We start from the raw sequence: 19776 nt of genomic DNA, 5'->3' as shown, positions 1-19776 counted from the left end.
TTGGAGGAGGAGGAACTTGCCCCTGGACAGCAGTGGAAGCACAAAATCAAAACTGGGGCAATGTAGGAAATAAATGAAAAGTAATTTAGGTAATTAAGCCAGTATACAGCATTGCATATTTCTTCATTTTTGGTTATTTATGCCAATACTGTCTTCTCAGAGTACACAGTATCAAAAATTACAGACTTGTTGGTTCCAGAAGCACCAAAATTCACATCCTAAAGTAAACGTTCCTTTGTCCATAAAAATTCATACTGGGTCAGGCATGGTGGCATATACCCTTAGTCCCAGTACTTGGAGGCAGAGGTAGGTGAATGAGATGGCTGAGCATGAGGCCGGCCTGTTGCAGGCCAACCAGGGCTAGGAGACCAGGCCTCAAACTAAAACCAAAAACAAACAAAATTCAGTTTCCAGAAGGAAAAGATTATGTAAAGTGATTAAATACTGGCTTGTTTAGCCCGCTCAAACCTAAATCAGGTCATATATTCAGTTATCTTCCTGTGACTAATGATCACTGACCATTTAGTTTGTTTTATTCCTTAAACTGTCACTATTCTGTTATGAATACATTGTCGCCTGACCTAGAGCAACCATTTGGTGGAAGCTAAGAATCGACAACCTGACAAGTCTGGTTTGAGAAACACTAGCTGTGAAATCTGACCTCTACTTACCTGAGGAGGGTCTTGGGGAAGGAAGGAAAGCAGAGCAGAGAGAGCAGTCACGAGAGCATACGAGACTTAACTGTGCATTAAACTCTTCAGCTCCAAACACATTTTGAAGCTAAACTAGCTCATTTATTTTAGTAAAGGTTCAACACTACACTAACAGCACTTCCTCATATCAATGTCAACGATCTAAAACAAAGACATTATCCTATTTTCATTTAGGTTTTCTCTAAGCTTTAAAAGTTTTAAGCAAAAGCCACAAAAATATCTTAGTAATGTTACATGTTTGCCAAGTATGTCTGAATAATGCCAACGTAAGAGGTGCTTGAGCAAGATCTATATTCTCCAGAATTAAATAAAAGTAATTAAAACAAAACAATAAGAAAGAAAAGCACATGAATTGGGGGTTGAGGTTGGAATAGGAGACAGTTTCAGACCTGGTTTAATCCTGAGAAAGATGGGTCCTGAGAAGGACTAACAGTCATGCTTCTTTTCCTCTTCCCCACTGGAGATTCTAAACACTGAACAGACAATAGAGGTGGCAGTGCATCAAACAGTATTGCGTACATTGCAACAATGGCCGGCGCAGACAGGCAACACCGAGGCATCAGAGAAAGAACAGGGTAGCCAAATGCCATCCTTCTTCCACCAAGCACTGGAGCTTCTTCTCAGTTTCCAAATAAAAATCGTGTGCTCAAGAACATTCAATTCTAGAATACTTATGGTCTTAATGCCACTAGGACTGTGCCACTGTCTGAAACAGGGATAGCAATGGTGACATTTGGCTCTGTAATTTTTACGTAAAAAAATGGGGAATTTGGAGCTGAAATCATTGACACCACAATCTGCCCTTCCCCCAAAAAAGAATGTATGGGGGAAAAATCTTCAGTAAGGAAGAGGTAGAAGGCATTTAGTCACCTTAAAATTTATTTTTAAAGCATGCAGGGCCAATTACTGGAAGAGATGAGCAAATTCACTAAGATTGGAGTGGCTACTCCTAGATATCAAATTCAGAACAATTTCCAAGTAAGAAATTTAACTGGGAAGCTGCCCCCACCCCATCAAGCCTGATTCCTGTGGATACAAACTTCTGGTCAAGCTGACTGAAGGAGCCAGTCTTACACAGGGGCACTTTTCAAACTACAGTACAGAAAACACCAAAAAAACCAACTACAGAAACAAGTGTTGAAGAGAAACATTTCTATTTCAATCTTAAAGGAAACACTTCACTTCTGTCCTGTGAACACTGAAAACTGCTCCAGGTAAGCAGTGCCACAAAATCATTTTACTATCTGTACAGAGGACACAGATTCTAAAAAAGGAACATGGACTTTCCAAGACATCTACGGGATTAAACCAACTATTCCTAAGAAGGGGAGCAGGGAAAGAGCGGGACGTGTTACTATCTAGACCACTGTTTAAAGGGAAGGCAAAAACCATGTACTTACTGCTCTGTCACTATGCAGAACAGGGATCACGTGGGGATAATGGGCGTTTAAGGATAAGAAAACAGGAAGAAGAGGGCTGGGAAATAGCCAAAAGAAGAGTCAAACTGCCAAAACTGCAGGAGAAAAAATTAAGGCCAATTTTTTTTTTAAACCAATTACCAGGTTTTAGAATAATAACTAAGAACCTGGATGCTTCAAAGAGAGAAGCTACATTTCTTTAAATGCAATTTGGGGATACAAGATAAATTACATGGCTGAAAAACCCTTCAATATATGAAATTCTGTGAAAAATCTAATTCCTAGAACTTGGTCAGACCAACATTAATCTCACATTAACAAGCAACACCAGGTCTAATATAATGGCTCCAAGTTGGCATTCATACAGGCAAACAAAGGTAAACATTTACAGCTAGACCTAAAACACCACATTCCCTAACTGGTTAACAAATGGGAAGTTTCCTTTCCCAAAAAAACAAAAACAAAAACAAAAAAAGCTCCCCCCGCCCCAGTTGTCCTGAAGTTGAGAAATTTCTGAGATCATCAGATTGGAACATGCTTCGTGCATTGCCAATGCTGCCTGTCTGCCCGAGCTCAACATTGAATGAATAAAGAAAGCAATTCACTCAATAAAACTAAGCATTGCAGACAAAATTTCAATATAATTAGTTTCTAACTGCAATCATGCGTCACTACAACCTAACCACCCCGTATATGGAACCCACTGTCAGAACCCCCCCCCAATAATCACTCACTCTGCTATATGAATGTTCAATCACTGGTCAGTACTCTCCTGTAACAGCATGGAGGAGGGGTGGAGAACTCACCCAAGTAATAAACTGTAAGCTACTTTTGAAACAGGCCCAAAAGTTATTCTTTTAAATACACCAATCCAAGGACTTAAGGATTCTCAGTATTAACCATGCTCAGGCAGCAAGGGTTAATGCCATAGTGACAGATAGGTCAGTAGTTTGCCATACTGGTACAAGCACATGTATTCCAAAACCCACACTTTATAGAGTCACCATTCTGGAAGGATTATAGGTACATGTTTTCACTATTTAAGTGAATGAAAAGTACAATTGTCCAAGTTAAAAATAGATGATTAAAGCTCATTAAAAAGCCCTTGGAATTTTATATTTTCACATAAATAAACTAACCTTGGTTGGATAAGTTGGAGAGAATATATTTCAGTTACTAAGTTAACAGAGTTAACTGATTATCCTTCTGGCACAATCTCTTAAGCAGATTACAGCAAATTCGATTTACTATGGCTTTTCAAAGATTCAAAGTTTATCAAAGCAATTCGCATCAATATTCTATTCATTGTTCTTTCATGCAAAGAACATTGAACTAACCTTATTACAGTGACGCCCAATACCCATTAGGAAGTTATCTGGTTTAATGTCTCTGTGTATAAAATTCTTTGTATGCACATATTCAATTCTACTGATCATCTGAAAAAGAAAAAGGGTAAAAATAGTAAGTGATAACAGAAAGCAACTCATAACTTCTCAAGTACTCCAGTATTTCAATTATGTATGATCTATAATGACAGCACTAGAAAAACAACAAATGAAAAAACAATAAAGCCCTTTATTTATTTCCAGCTTGCTGGCCACCAGACCCAAACTTTGGTGGCTTTGGCCTGTTCTACTAGTGTGAATGACTAAAAACCTGCGTTGCTGGATGTAGTGGCACTCACCTTAAAGCCAGGCACTCAGGAGGCAAAGGCAGGTGGATCTCTAAGGGTTCAAGACCAGCCTGCTCTACAAAGTGAGAAAGCATAATTGCTAAGGACTATATTGCAAAAAAGCCTTATAGTCCTTAGCAAATTTCTTTCTCATGTTACCACAGAACACTGACTAGCTATTTTTGTATCTTTCTCTTTTTGACTTTAAGCTCCTAGAAGGGACTATTTATTCTACTTTATTTTCCCCAGTGGTAAACCTAGAGAGTTTGAAACCAGGCTGGACCATTAAAAAAAAAAAAAAAAAAAAAAAAAAAGGCAAACAAAAGAAAAAGGCAAACTTAGGCATTTCTAAAATGTCCTGGTGTTGCTTCAATGCTATTAGTGCTTCCAACTTTATTACTTTAAGCATCAATTTGGCTAAAACTTCATCTTTAGTTACCCTGGTACCTTATTTTTAAAAAACCAGTTCTTTGTTCACCTGAGACATGATCTTGTATAAAGCACAGGCTGGCCCTGCATTGGTAACCCCTGTTCAGCCTCCCAAACACTGAGATTCTAAGAGTCTGTGCCACCACACACAGTAAAAACAGAATGCTGCATGTAATAGTTATTTCCAGAGGAATACATTTATAAAGCATACCTTACTACTGTAAGACAACAAACAATCCTTTTATGTTTTAAAAGAAATAGTGACATGTGGGGTTATAATACTCTGGTCTATGAAATGTTGCCATTGTATAAATAACTTTTTTCAGTTTTTTATTTTTGTCAAAAGTTTACATACCTGGTCAGCTAACATAAGTACAGTCTTCATAGTGAACCTTCTTGAACAGAAATTGAAGAGATCTTCAAGGCTGGGCCCCAGAAGATCCATGACTAGCACATTATAGTCTTTTTCTTGTCCATACCACCTAACAAAACAAGAAAAGGGAGAGTCAATGCAAAAACATTATCACTTACTATTATAACATTTAAATTTCTTGTTTCAGGAAACCTTTTCTCTAGACACAAGACAAACTCAGTGACTAAACACACTGCTCAGAAAAGAGTAATAAGCCCTTTCCCCTGCACAGCCACTTACTAACACTCTCCCCAGCACAACTCAACTCTGTAGCCACCCGCATCACTTCCCGTCTGGACTAGCTTTGTAACGGAAGAAATGACTCCAGCAGCCCTTTCAACACTTCAGAAAGGCCTCTTGTCATTAGCTCCCAACTCCCTTCACACCACACTGCACGTCAATCATTTGTCCCTCAGTGGAAAGCAATCCTATTTTTGCCTAGTTTAGTATTACAAGAGTAGTATCAACACACGATTAATCTGTTCAAGAAAAAAATATTTTAACTGTTCTGTGTTATACTGTATATAAATATAATTTCCCTCCAGTAACTCAAATGTTATCACTTAATTTCTCGTTGTGAGAACTGGAAATCTCGACCATAAGTTTTTCACATTTTGATGTCTGTAAACAAATTCTTCTCTGAAACAATATGGGGCCAACCTGGCTATGTACAGCAAGCCTTTGTCTCCTCAAACAGTGGAGTAAATACTTAAAAGCCTAACCTGGCTTAGTTTCTCTGTTAACACCAATAGAAACAATGTGTTAAAAATACTCAAAAGGGCAGGGCAGTGGTGGCACACGCCTTTAATCCCAGCATTCGGGAGGCAGAGCCATGTGGATCATTGTGAGTTCAAGGCCAGCCTGGACTACCAAGTGAGTTCCAGGAAAGGCGCAAAGCTACACAGAGAAACCGTCTCGAAAAAACAAAAACAAAAACAAAACAAACAAACAAAAAATACTCAAAAGGAGAGAAAAGGCTTTCTGAAAACTAAAATCCATGTCAGATTGTTGGCCAAGCCTGTAACCCTAATGCTCAGGAGCCTGAGGCAAAGTTTGAGGCCAGCCTAAGCTACAGAGTGAGATGAAATCCTGCCTCAAAAGACCGAAAAGCAACATTAAATATCTATCTCTAGGAAATTATCTAAGTGGTCCCCCCCATATACACACAACAGGGTTTCTTTGTGTAGCTTTGGTGCTCTGTGTAGTTTTGGTGCCTTTCCTGAACCTGGCTCTGTAGACCATGCTGGCCTCGAACTCACAGAAATCTGCCTGCCTCTGCCTCCCAAGTGCTGGGATTAAAGGTGTGCACCACCACCGCCCGGCTAAGTGTTTTAATGCTATTTCTTCTATTATCCCTTTAATATCATCCTCAGAACTGCAAGGGATTTCAAATGTAACCTTCAAGAGAAATATAGATAAAACCTCAAATCAGCTAGTTCTAACTTCAGACCTTTACTGACAGAGTCCACATTCAGTTACATCAAATTTGCTCCCTTAAAATCTTAGTAAGTCAAAGTAAAAGATCATTAAACATACAATATACATTTGCATGAAAATGAGGTCCAATAGTGGCAGGTCTGTTATGGGGCCAACTACGCACTTTCGGATTGGATTTGAAGCTACTTCCACAGGAAGGAATTCACATCTGGTACTGTAAGCTTGGCTAAATGTCTGGCTGGGGAACGAATAGGCCCTAGTGGGGAAGCTTCCACTATTATACAGCTGGAGACTAGAGATTGTGTGCCTATCTAATTAATGCCTTCTAGCTATTTGTTTATGTCCATGTACCAGCGCTGCTGTTAGCTGTGGCTTCAGGAATTCTTCTGGCAGTAGGTCATGTGCTTACTATAGAGACTCTAACTGATCAAAGTGCTGAGAAGAACAGAACTGTTGAAAGATGAGCCTTAAGTGGGATTTCTATATCTCGTTTTGCAAGGCTCAGAGAACATCCCAAAAGAATGTTAGATCAAGAGGGAGGGGTAGAAGGGCAGAGAGTTGTGGAACAGTTTATTCTGGGCCTAACATGTCTACTGTACTCTAGAATTCTCATCAGTTGTGATCATCAGCATAAAGCCTGTACACCACTCAAGCTACTGCACATTTATTAATCTGATACCATTTTTCCCATTTTTTTCTTGGTTGAAGCAATACACTCTAATCATACTACTTAGTTTGTAGTATGGGGGACGTTTTGCCAGTTGTCATTACTTCAAACGTTGCTAACAGTGGTCCGAGGGATGGGGCAGAGTGTAGACAAGTAAAGGCCAAGGGAATCAAGCATTAACACACATCTTCATTGGGAGGTGGAAGTTACAGCTATCACCTGCACACCAATCACAAATGGTTAACGATCTCTTTTGAGTGCTGTAGACCAAACCCTAGGATGCCCAGATGCCAAGCAAACACTACCACCAAGCTATTTCACCCAAGCCCCGATCAACAATTTCTTAGTAGGCAACTATACATATATAGAAAATAAAATTGCTCGTTTTCTGGAACTAGCAAAGAAATAAGAGAATGGGTTCAAGGTATCTTTGTGGAGCGCTGACAAAAATATCCTAAAACTGAATTATGGTAATGACTATACAACTCTGTACATATGACAAAAATAAAATTGTACACTTTAAATGGTTCAAACTTTCACCAGCAAGTCATGTCATTTCAAGTTATTTTAAAAATTTCTCCTACACTCTAGTTAGAGCTTTAGAAATCTTAAGGTCAGCTGGAGTATGGAGGCTCATGCCCACAGTAACACGTGAGAGGCTGAGAACTGCTTCCAGTCTCATGGTAGTTACTACTGAAAGCCAGGCATGCCCATCTCTGTAGTTCCAGTCAGTATTCAGGAAGAGGCAAGAGGACTGCCAAGAAGCCAGTCTGGATACAGAGCTCCAGGCCAGCCAGGCTATACAGTGAGACCTTGTACAAAACAAACAACTCCCCAGCTTGGGCTACATGAGACCTTGTTTCAACACAGACACACACACAGACACACACAGACACACAGACAAACAGACACACACACACACACACAGATTCATTCTCTGATGTAAAAGAACAGATAAATGATAAGTAACAAACATTAAGGCAACAACAAAATGAACACACTTAATACCATACCAAGAATAACAGAAAAATAGCTAGAAACAAACCACTTTGCTCATTGACCCATGATTCATTTTTCTCCCTCTTCTAAAGCAGTCTCGCTGGGTATTTAAGTAAGTCCAGGTTATCCTTGAATTTGTGATCCACCAGCCTAGCCTGGGGTTACAAGTAGGCACCACCATGCCAGGCACTTCCCCCACTTCTTGCAGTACTAGGGATTGAATCCAAGGCCTTGTTCCCATCACATAAGTATTTGACTATACACCCCTGTGAGATCCCACCTCTAGTTCTCACCATTCCCACCTAGCTCTCTATATCCAAACCCTGGTCCTTCTGCGGGTGTGGCAAGTGTTTTATCCAGTGAGCCATCTCCTCAACCCTGAATTGAGCCTACCTATCACGATGTGGTGTGGTAATTATGAGATGACCCATGGAAAAGAACTCAGAAAGCACAAAAAGCACACACCCAACAATTATACAATGCTAACAACCACGACAATAGCATCCTTTCCCCACCTCACTCTTTCTGAGAGACATGGTCTCTGATATGTACCCCCACAACTAGTATGGAACTTGCTTTGTAGTCCAGGATGGCCTCAAACTAGCAGCAATCCTTCGTTCTGTCTCAGAAGTGCTGAGGTTTTATAGGCATGTATCATCATATCTGCTTGACAATACCATTTTCCACAACAGCCACAAACACTTAGCAAAATTCTGTACTTTCTAGCAACTGAATGCTAGAACCTCAACAGAGTTCTCAAAGTGTGGCCATCAGGTCTTAGCAGAAATTATTTGGATGTCCTTATTAAAAATTAGAATTGGGACCCATTCCAGAATTGATTAAACACATATGAGCAGAAGGTGTAGCCACCTGTTGTGGATATTACTCTGCATAAATAAAATGCTGGCTGGCCAGTAGCCAGGCAGGAAGTATAGGCGGGACAAAAAGAGAATTCTGGGAAGTGAAAGGCTGACACAGGGAGACACTGAGAGCCGCCTCTGCCGCCATGACAAGCAACATGTAAAGATGCCGGTAAGCCACGAGCCACATGGCAAGGTATAGATTTATAGAAATGGGTTAATTTAAGATATAAAAACTAGCCGGGCGTTGGTGGCACACGCCTTTAATCCCAGCACTTGGGAGGCAGAGCCAGGCGGATCTCTGTGAGTTCGAGGCCAGCCTGGGCTACCAAGTGAGCTCCAGGAAAGGCGCAAAGCTACACAGAGAAACCCTGTCTCGAAAAAAACCAATAACAAAAAAACAAAACAACAACAACAACAAAACAACAACAACCCAAAAACAACAACAACAAAAAGATATAAGAACTAGATAACAAGAAACCTGCTGTGGCCATACAGTTTGTAAATAATATAAGCATCTGTGTTTATTTTATAAGTGGGCTGTGGGACTGCCGGGACTTGGTGGGACCTGGAGAAAAAACCTCCAGCTACAGCCACCTGCACTTTTAACAAACTCTGTAGCTAATTCTTTTTTTTTTTTTTCTTCTTTTTTTTTTTGGTTTTTTTGAGACAGGGTTTCTCTGTGTAGCTTTGTGCCTTTCCTGGAACTCCCTTGGTAGCCCAGGCTGGCCTCGAACTCACAGAGATCCACCTGGCTCTGCCTCCCGAGTGCTGGGATTAAAGGCGTGTGCCACCACTGCCCGGCTCTGTAGCTAATTCTTTAAAAAAAAAAAAAAATTATTTATAGTATGCGTATAAGTGTTTTGCCTGCATGTATGTGCACCATAAGCATGCTTGCAGAGTTCAGAAGAGGATGTCCGATCTCCTAAAACAAGTTACCAACAATTGTGAGCCACCATGTGGGTGCTGGGAATTGAACGCTGGTCCTCTGTAAGAGCAATAAATGCTCTTGAGCTCTCTCCAGCCCATGTAGTCAAGTATTATACACGGTTAAGGTCTGAGAAACGCTTACTCCACACTGGATTCAAACAACCTCAATCAATAGTCTGTCCCTTGAATCTGACTGTGCTTGCTAGTTTTTTGTCAACTTTACATAACCCAGAGTCATGTCAAAGAAGAAACCTCATTCTATAAAATACCTCCACTAGACTGGCTTGTGGGAAAGCCTGGGGCAGTTTCTTAATGTAAGCAGGCCCAGCTGGTACCACCCCTGGGCTGGTGGTCCTGTATGCTATAAAGCAATCTGAGCAAGCTAGTAAGCAACCAGCATTCCTCCATGGCTTCTGCCTCCAAGTTCCTACTCTGAGACTTCTCTCAGTTGTGCTATGGAACTGTAAGCTAAAATAAACCCTTTCCTCTCAAAGGGTTTATTGCTAGTGGTGTTTTATCAAAGAAACAGAACCCCTAACTAATTCAGACACTGACCAATGAAAGCAGCTGAGGGCTTCCAGGTACACTTCGCAGCTTATTCTTACACATTATCCTCTTGAAGTTAAGAAAACATTCACATCCTTGTATGTTCAATCTCAGTTTGAGATTTAGACACTGTTCTCCTAATTTTCAAAGGAAGACAAACTTACTGATACCACATGTCTGGCTCATGACAAATGCTTGCTTATAAGCTTAAGTATGTTAAGTTAACCAAGACAGTTTCAATCACTAGAGACTTTATTTGAAGAATAGCAGCTAATATTCATCAAACTGAAACACTGATTTCACTAAGTGGAACCTGGTACTAGGAATAATTTAAATCCAGTGTCAACAGCCCCCATACAAAAACAATCCAATCAATAAATACAAAAGGTCCTTAAAACAAACAAACAATAGACAGAAAAAGGAAGCCAGGCGTGGTAGCAGACACTAGGTTGAGTCCAAGGCCAGCCTAGTCTACACAGCAAGACCCTTGTCTCAAAAAACAAATAAATGTGAAGGGCAGAAAAAGGAGAGGTATTCATTTAAAAACATGCACTCCACTCCAAGTTCTTCCTACATTTTTAACAAGTACAATGTATAAGACATTTCTAATATAACTACTCCCAAGTTTTTCAATTTCAGATAAGGGCTGGCAGGATAACAATGTCTTAGAAGTTCTCTTGTAAACTTCTTCCCTGTACATTTATATACAACACAAACACAGGAACAATTTACACTATCCATACTTTACTGTAGACATTTTCTTTAAAAAAAAAAAAAAAATAGCCAAGTGGTGATGGCGCATGCCTTTAATCCCAGCACTTGGGAGACAAGAGAGGTAGGTGGATCTCTGTGAGTTTGAGGCCAGCCTAGTCTACATACAGAGTGACTTCCAGGACAGCCAGGGCTACACAGAGAAACTCTGTCTCCAAAAACTACAATCAGAAACAAACAAAAAGCACGCACTACACAAACACCCAGAGCAATACCCCTTCTTGGTACTGACCTAGAAAATTAAAATGCCGGATAAAGTAATAAACCTTGTGATTAAGTTAAAGAACTTTTAATCTTTTTTTAAAGACAAAGTATCACTCTGTGGCCCAGGTTGGCCCGGAGTTGTTCTGAATTCTGGTGATTACACTTGCATCTACCACACCAGGCTCTAGAACATTAAATTTCAATGATACAGTATTTTTTTTTTCTAACAGTATTCAAAGCAAAAAGTGCACAGCCATATTTTCCTTCGTAAATCAGCAGTCAGCCTTAGTCCAGGCTTAGTTTCACACAAATATTAGAACTGGAGACCATTTCAATTAGAAACTCAGGAACTTAACTGTACACGCAGCAAATACTTCTAAAATGCACCGAGTACACATTTCTAAAGCTGGATTAAAAAAAAGTAAACACACATAAAATGAAGCCAGAGTAAGTGCCTCCTTTATACCTGCACACTGTGCTAAGAACCTGTCAGCAAGACCTACTTTCTCTGAAAGCATTGTAGGAACCCACACAAAACAGTGTTGTTTTTTTTAAAATATATGTTTTAGATACTCCCCCCACCAAAAAACCCAAACCACTTGGTTGTGTGAGGTTACAGTGTAGCTTCTAGCATCATACTGCCTGATACAGCATCTTGTGAGCACATAAATTAAAGAGTCCATTGTTGTTTTTCTGAGATGGGGTTTCTCTGTGTAGCTGTCTGTTCGGGAACTGGCTCTGTAGATCAGGCTAACCTTAGATCCACCTGCCATAGCCTCCCAGGTGCTGGGATTAAAGGAATGAGCCACTATGAGAGTCTTACTGAGATCTAGGTCCAGGAAAAATGGAGATAAATTAGCTGAGCAGAAAGGCAATAGTTATCAAAACTCTAGTCTATGTAGTATGATTGTTCCTGTATTTTGACACCAGAATCAACCTAGGCCTTAAATATCTGCATTATATATATACCAGGTGTAATTTTTATATGAACCTCCCAACTTACAGGATTAAAAGAGATAATACATAATGCCTGGATAGTGTTCGATCTCATTCTTCATTATGTTTATGTGTGTAGTAAGTGCTGGTAACCACAGAGGGGTTGCATTCCCTGGAACCCCCAAACACAGGTGCTGGGACTAGAATTCAGATCTTTCACAAAAGTAGTACTCACTCTTAGCTACTGAGCATTTACCTCGCCACTCCTTTATTTGAGAGCCTTCATGTAGCTCAGGTTGTCCTTGAACTTCCTGCCTCTACCTTCCAATTGTTGAAATTACAAGCATGTGCTACCACTACCATGCCTCTTTTCCCCATAAAAGGAAAAAGAATATGCAAACACTGAAGCCAACCAACTATTCCCTTATTTCAACAGTGCCTATCAATGCTAGAAATAAAAGGCAATTATACCTCAAAACAAATCTCTGTACTGTATACATCAGAGGTGGGAAGTAGTATCCTTCATCATAATCCTGTCAACTTATATAAAGCATTTAAACACTGTTAAGACCTATTTGGAAGCCATGCTAACTAAGTCTTGCCAACCTGGACTACATGAAATTGTCTCAAAAACAAGAAAAAACAATTTGGTCTAACAAAATCTTTTCTCTGAAAAGCAGATAACATTAAAAATTGTGGAATTCTAGGTTCAAATCCAGTTTGGCTTTTGTCTTTTCCATTTTTATTTAGTGTCTAACACTCTCCAACCAATCCTTTTTGTACGGCACTTTCAAAGTCCTTATTGAAACAGCCACAACAAAAATTTATAAACAGAAATCTAGAATTGGTTGCATGTCTTTAATCCCAGCACTTGGGAGGCAGAGGCAAGTCGGAGCCAGTGTGGTCTACAAAGCAAGTTCCAGGGCAGCTAGGGCTACACAGAGAAACCTTATCTTGAAAACAAAAACAACAGCCACAATACATTTCCATTCCCAGTCACTAAGACTAGAGAATGGCAATGTTCTAGGTCTTCAATGGAAGAAAAGGAGTCAAAGCTATCAACTACCACTGAGTAGTCAAGGGGTACTCATCACAACTACATTAGTGTCAGTAACTTCTCCAGGGTACCCATCAACCAGAAGTTTTTGTTATTACTTTGTTTTGAACACCCTTCATCAAATTTAGAAGAAATGACACACAACTACTATAAAAAACATTGTCACAAATAGATTGTAGTTTATAAAAGATAAGCAATATGTATACATAATTCTTGTATCTCAGTAAGGGCACACATCTGTCAAAACTAACCCAACCACACATTAGCATTTGTACATTTCACTAAGTTTAAATTATACCTAAGGTCATAAAAATTCCATTAAACCACATATCAGTTCACACCAGTTAACACTGGTCGCTTAAACTATTAGGAGCCACTGAGGTTGCACTATAAACAAAAACAGTAACCAGAGCACATCACTTTAAATACACATTTCATTCACTGGAAGGTATGAAAAAGATACTCATGTAATCTACTTAATAACCCATTTTAAAGATTTAATTAATCCCAGCACCCAGGAGTTAGAAAGATCTTTGAAGCCGGGCGGTGGTGGCGCACGCCTTTAATCCCAGCACTCGGGAGGCAGAGTCAGGCGGATCTCTGTGAGTTCGAGGCCAGCCTGGGCTACCAAGTGAGTCCCAGGAAAGGCGCAAAGCTACACAGAGAAACCCTGTCTCGAAAAAAACCAAAAAAAAAAAAAAGAGAAAGATCTTTGAATTTAAGACCAGCCTAGCCTACGACTTCCAAGTCAGACAGTTACATGGTGAGAACCCTGTCTCAAAAAGATTCAATTTTTTATATTTGCAACAAATTCTAGAAATCTGTTTATAATTTTTTTTTTCTCTTCAGACAGGTCTTGCTATGTTTCCTGGGCTGGCCTCAGATAATGTTCCAAGTGCTCGGATTACTGGTATGAGCCACCAAGCCTAGCTATATTGTTCTTTGGAACACTGGCACTTAATTAAATTTAGAGTATCTCGTATGTGAAGCATGTGTGTTTTTTGTTAAATTAATGTGTGTGGATGGAGACAAGAGAACTGTGGATAGTGAATGAAGTTAACTAAGTATGGCTTTCTCAGTTATCAAATAGAAGGTGTGGCATGTATGAGCAGGCATGATATGACCTTGACATCAAGGTGATAATGGCTTTCACAAGAACTAGAGCCAGAAGACTAGTTAAATCTTCTGGGACTCAAGGTTTTACTCATATGAGTCAATGTTCTTCATGCGTCTTGCAGATTTTGTTCAGCTCAAAAACACCATCTATTATCCCATAAATGAACAACAGAAAGCACTTTCCAGTTCACTGTGAATTTAGTCACACTTTGAAAAAAGTCACTTCAACAGTTATTTTCCTCTGTTTAACCTTATTCACAATTATATATGTGTGTGTGTACATATATATATATATATATATATATATACACTTAATAGCAAAAGATTAAGACAGAAATTGTTTAAACTGCCTTTAGCAGTACAAAGGATTAACTAATGTTTTGTAAATATTTTCTAAAATATCTGACATCCAAATGTAGAGGGGCAGGAAGGTGTGGTTAAAAAACAGAGGCAAGAACTCTTTCCCCATATCCCCAACTACCTTCTTATACACAATTTTCCTATAAAAGTATATTCTACCACTATACAACTTTCTAAATAGTTAATCTAAAAGTTGCCAGAAGCAGATGCATGTATAAGTTTTGTGAGGTACTTTCATAAAATAATATTTAAAGGTAAGACTTAGACACAGCACCAAAGGGGGGGGGGGAGCTTTGTAACTATCATCTGGAAATGGTCTTAAAATCCAAATCAGAAAGGTCTGAGATTAACTAAGCAAAAGACTTTAAATAGGGAATCCTGTTCACATGGTAAGTTCTGCACATAAAAAGCAGGTGGCAATGAGTTCTTCCCCAGCAGAATAAATTTCCCAAACATTTCTTGGGGAAAACCAAAGTGTATGTCCATGTGAATGTGTGTCGTATGAGTGTGAGTGCAAATGTCTAAACAGAAGAGGGCATCAGATTCCCTGGAGCTGGAGTTAGAGGCAGTTGTGAAAAACCCCTGGGGGGTGCTGGGAACTGAACTCAGATCCATCTCTCTAGCCCTCCCCAACATTTCTATTCAGCACTCTCCCACCCCCGACAAAACTAAAACCATTAGTTACTAACATTCTTTTTGAATTGTACAGATGGGCAGCTGATGAGCCTCCCAGAAATTAAAAGACTCTAGCTCATCAAGTGCTCAAGCATTCAATTCTGATTGTTCCACTTAAGAGCTCTTGTTTAACCAAAACTGTTTTTCCTTTACAAAGTTAATTCAATTTCTGCCATGTAGAAAAGGAATGTAAAGATGGTTATTCTAGGTGAGCTTCCAGATGTCCTGCAAGCCAAAAGGATTTAGTTTCTTATACCATAAACTGGATGTCATACTTCACTCTTGAGGTTAGACTTATTTCCTTTCTTTTCTTTTTTTGGTTTTTCGAGACAAACCTGTCCTGGATCTCACTCTGTAGATCTGCCTGGCTCTGCCTTCCGAGTGCTGGGATTAAAGGCGTGCGCCACCACCGCCACCCCAGCCTAGATTTCTTTCTATGTGGCTGTAAGTCCTTCAAACTACACAGGAAGAGGGAAGCCAACCACCCATGTAGGCCAAGTAATTTTGAGTCTCTCTACTAGAGCAGAGTATCTTAAAGCCAATCTTATAACCAGACTGTATGTGTGCGTAAAAAATTAAGTATGAAAGGAGGATGTGTATGATAGGTAAAAATGAGGTAAAAAATTTAAATTTTAAATTATTATTGACTAATGGATAAAACAGATGGTTCTAGTTACATAAAGCTAGCCAGCCAACTTGCCTGAACATTTTCCAAGTAAATATTTACTAGATATATACTATGTATAAGTGACATAGAAATACTGAATATACAAAAGAATGGGAAAATACTGCCACCAAACTAAGAGAATATTTTTGTGAATATTTATCTTTTGGTGCAAAAAAACTATCATTTCATACTTCCCTTTAAAACCAACAAACTGGTTAGTCATGGTAGCCAGCACTAGAGGGAAGAGAGAAGAATCTCTGAGTCTGAGTCTCAAGAAAAAGGAAAAACAAAACCAAAAACAACCAACACACTGATCTGTTTTTATGGACCTGTCCCTACCATTGCTTAACAACCTTACACTTTCCCCACCCCTACCTAATTACCACACTCTGCCTTAGGAACCACTCCCAGAAGCCACTCTATTCTTGGATGCCCTCCCCAACCAGTCCACCAAGCTTGCTTCCTGAAATCTCATCTCCTTTCCCAGGAAGCCTTAATTTAAAAGCCAGGTTAATTTATTTAGCCCCACCCACAGAAAGCTTACAAGGGCAGTAACTCTCTCTGCATTCACCATTTTATAATAGGTACCTACTGGTCTGCTCACATGTTAACTCATCCATCTGCTTATTTAGTATACTACTCATTGCCCTTAATGATCTGTATCTGCAAGGTCCTTAAGCTACCAGACTAAAGAACACACTAGCATTGAAAATGCAACGATTAATGTTTTTTTTGAAATTTATAAATTTCCCAACACAGGGCAATCTTAAAAGGATGACAGTATGTGAAACGGGCCAAACAGAAAAGGCCCACCCGATACAGGCTGATTGTACTCGAAGGAAACCAGTAAAAACAAAGCAGCAGAGGCCAAGGACCTTATTTCCTCCATGATAGTGTATTTCAGGGAAAAAAAAAAAAAAACACTCAAAAACTCCAACCTCCTCCAATTTCACTTTAAATTATTCACTTGGCCATATAAATCTGGAATTTTCTTTGAAAGAGCTCATTTACAAATGACCAGCAGAGTATTTATCACCCCCAGCATCTGTATGAAAAATGTTTATCATTTTTTAAATGTAGTAGTTATTATTTAGATTGAAGGTAATTCATTACTCATTTCAGGACTCAGAAAAAAGCAGCTGGGTGTGGTGTACTCCTTTATTCCCAGCATTTGGGAAGAGGCAGGCAGATCTCTATGAGGTCAAGGCCCAGGCTGGTCTACATAACATCATCCAGTCAGGCAGAAAAGGAGACAAGAGAGGAATGGAAAAGGAGAGAACACACTATGCAGCAGTCCATTTCGTTCTCAACTATGATTCTTTTTTTTTTAAACAGTGAGGTTTAAAGCTATAGTTTAGTTTTTACAAAGGTTAATTTCAAAAGTAAAATTAATGTTTCTTTCAATAAAATCAAATATTTGAAACAGCAATTTTTGTCCTGATTATTTCTATTTACCATTCATCCTCCTCTCCGATGAAATTTCCCTTAAATGTTACCGACAAAATAACTCAACAGGTTGAAGCTACTTATCAAACTGCTGGTAAGTGAAGCTTTCTTTATAAAGCTGACGAGCTCATTTCAACAGTTGGTGCTGTTCTAAACTGCCTTTGCCACTGCCCGTAAAGTTTGTAGGAACTGAAACATGTCAAACATTACCATTCACAAAAGCAAAAAGCAATGAACATACTGGGCAGGGATATTAAGGATTCTAGATCAGCAAAACATAACAAGTTATGTCGCATCTGCTGCAGGGATCACATACTGTCATGCCATCTCCTTCCCAGAATCTCATGGCCTTATGGGACTCAATTCTTGGCTTTCCAAGGGTTAATCCACTTAAGGCTGCTAAAGGGAAATCAAGGAAACTTAATATGTGAATCCAAGCGGAGAAAAAGGCAGGAATATGGGGGTTGAGTCACGTCGTTCCGCCATTTTCTAAGCGGAGGAGGAAGACATGTTGGAACAAAAACACAACAAAAGAGCAGCCATTTCCCAAAGCAGCTCGGATAGCAACCCCAACAGACTGAACCCGGTCACATCCGCACCTTCCCAACCACTTCAGTGGACCAACGTACCAACAGAACATCAAAAGTGTCGCCGTAAAGATAGCAAGATCCCTTCCGCGTAGGGATCCAAGATGACCTGCATAGTTAACTGCAAACGAAAGCCCCGGGAAACGGGAGGATTGACAGAAACTAAATGCAGCAGCACAACAAACCGAATTTCAACTAAGTTGGCGAACTAAAATTTATCCAACGATTACGGCTAATTGTGGAACCTGGGGGACTCGGTACCAAAGCCGACTCAGCCGGCCCCATTCCCAGCCTCATCATCCCCTTGCACCACTGATTTCGCAACTCCCTCTGTGACCGACGGTGCTCAGGGGTTCTTACCGTATGTGAGGGATGCCAACCCCACCTTGAAGAATCTTATACAGTTTGCTCTCGTACAGCAACTGGGGATGCCTGGCCTTCTGGGATTCTAGCTTCACTGCCACTTCCTGCAGAGGAAAGGGGATGATGGCATCAACATCCCTATGGATTCAAACTCACTTGGGAAATGAGAAGAGACATTAGCAATGCTTGCTGCTAGTCGCCGCCACCACAAGGACGTGAAAGGATGGGGGGGGAAGCTACCTCTGTAATTACAAAAACAAGCCAACTAGCCTCAAAAGGCTTTTTCGGGGGGGGGGGGGGCAATGGCGAACCCTCCGTGTCCTCTAAATCTAAAGCGAATGAAAGGATTCATCCAGAAAACAGGCAACCTTGGGACGTAAGGCGAGATTTTTTTTTATTTATTTAAAGAAACTGTTCTAATTCGAACAAGAAGCCCAAACTAAATTTAAGAAATACAGAGAACACCATGGCGATCACACGCCTTCGCCCTTCTCCTCATCCGAAACAACGGTTAAAAAAAAAAAAGAGACATTCTGAACAAGCCGGGAAACCTCAGAGTTTACCCAGCCTTTCTATCGGGTTTTTCCTTTTTAGGGAAATAGTGGGGGAGGTTTCTAAGCCAGGAGAGCTGGCTCGCTCTAGGCTCCCCAGTGCGTGCGTGCGTGCGTGCAGTGGGAAGAGGCTTGGAGTACTTAGGGGGGTTGGGGTGGGGGAAAAAAAAAAAAGCCCAGCGTTAACGTCCCCCCACCCCCGCCGCCCCGAAGCGGGCGATTACCTCGCCATTGGTGATGTTGATCGCCAGATAAATGTCCCCGAAGGAGCCCGACCCGATCTTCCGCACCAGTTTGTATTTCCCTCCGACGATAAATTCGGCCTTCGAGCCGCTGCTGCTCGCCATCCTGGGACGCGAAGATGGAGGCGGGGGCCGAGCCCCGGCACCTCTGGGAAGCGGATGGAGGCCTCCGGGGCTGTTCCCCCCGGCAGAACGGCGGGGCGCGGCGGCCGGCCACCGGAAAGCGAGGCTTGGTGGGCGTTACGGGGCGCCGGGCCGGCTGCGAGGCACGGGATCGCCGCGGCTCGCTGGAGGGGCCAGGCCGCCGTTCGGTTCGTGAAGGGTGGTCGCGGCTGCCGAAGCTCGGCCAGTGGCTTCGGGGGCGGCCGCCGCTGTCTCGCGTCCGCCGGCGACGTTGCGGGGGGTGGTGGGTGGGCTGGGAAAGGGGCGCGGGGAGTTAGGGCGGCGCGACCGCTGCCACCACTGCCGCCGGCTCCGGCCCGGAGGGACCCCGTCACTCCGCCGCCGCCGCCATCTTGTTGCTCCGGCTCCAGCCAACACAAAATGCCCCCAGTCCCGGGGAGCCGCTTCTTCACGGCGCAGGGCACGCTGGGAAAGGGAGCTCGGGCGCTCTCTCGGTAGGGTGGGCTGCGAGCCGGAGGGCGGAACCGGATCCGCCAGAGGCGCCGCCCACACGCGGCCGAGCGTCACCCCGTCGCCGCCCCGCGGCGCCTGCGCA

The 19776-nt window shown here is 41.3% G+C and overlaps 1 protein-coding gene across 8 annotated transcripts in view; it reads right to left on the bottom strand.

Moving 5' to 3' along the window:
• Nucleotides 1-19174, bottom strand: part of Csnk1a1 (casein kinase 1 alpha 1) — a 37702-nt gene extending 18528 nt beyond the window's left edge. For 4 of the 8 annotated variants that reach the window (XR_013046127.1, XR_013046128.1, XM_006985146.4 and 1 more), the window contains exons 1-5: nt 19041-19174; nt 18263-18369; nt 4588-4714; nt 3469-3567; nt 1103-1186 (exon numbers count right to left, since the gene is read on the bottom strand). Coding sequence is in view for 4 of the 8 variants with exons in the window: in XM_006985146.4 (XP_006985208.1) it covers nt 1103-1186; nt 3469-3567; nt 4588-4714; nt 18263-18369; nt 19041-19163 (540 nt within the window). In the remaining 4 variants the exon portion in view is untranslated. The remainder of the gene's footprint in view (nt 1-1102; nt 1187-3468; nt 3568-4587; nt 4715-18262; nt 18370-19040) is intronic. The other 4 variants (XR_013046129.1, XR_013046130.1, XM_006985149.4 and 1 more) reach the window with 1 other exon arrangement.
• Nucleotides 19175-19776: the final 602 nt, after the last annotated feature.

The sequence above is a fragment of the Peromyscus maniculatus genome, chromosome 19, assembly GCF_049852395.1.
Source record: "Peromyscus maniculatus bairdii isolate BWxNUB_F1_BW_parent chromosome 19, HU_Pman_BW_mat_3.1, whole genome shotgun sequence".
Classification (NCBI taxonomy): Eukaryota; Metazoa; Chordata; class Mammalia; order Rodentia; family Cricetidae; genus Peromyscus; species Peromyscus maniculatus.
The sequence above is the reverse complement of the archived record's forward strand: the minus strand, read 5'-3'. Positions and strand labels throughout refer to the sequence as shown.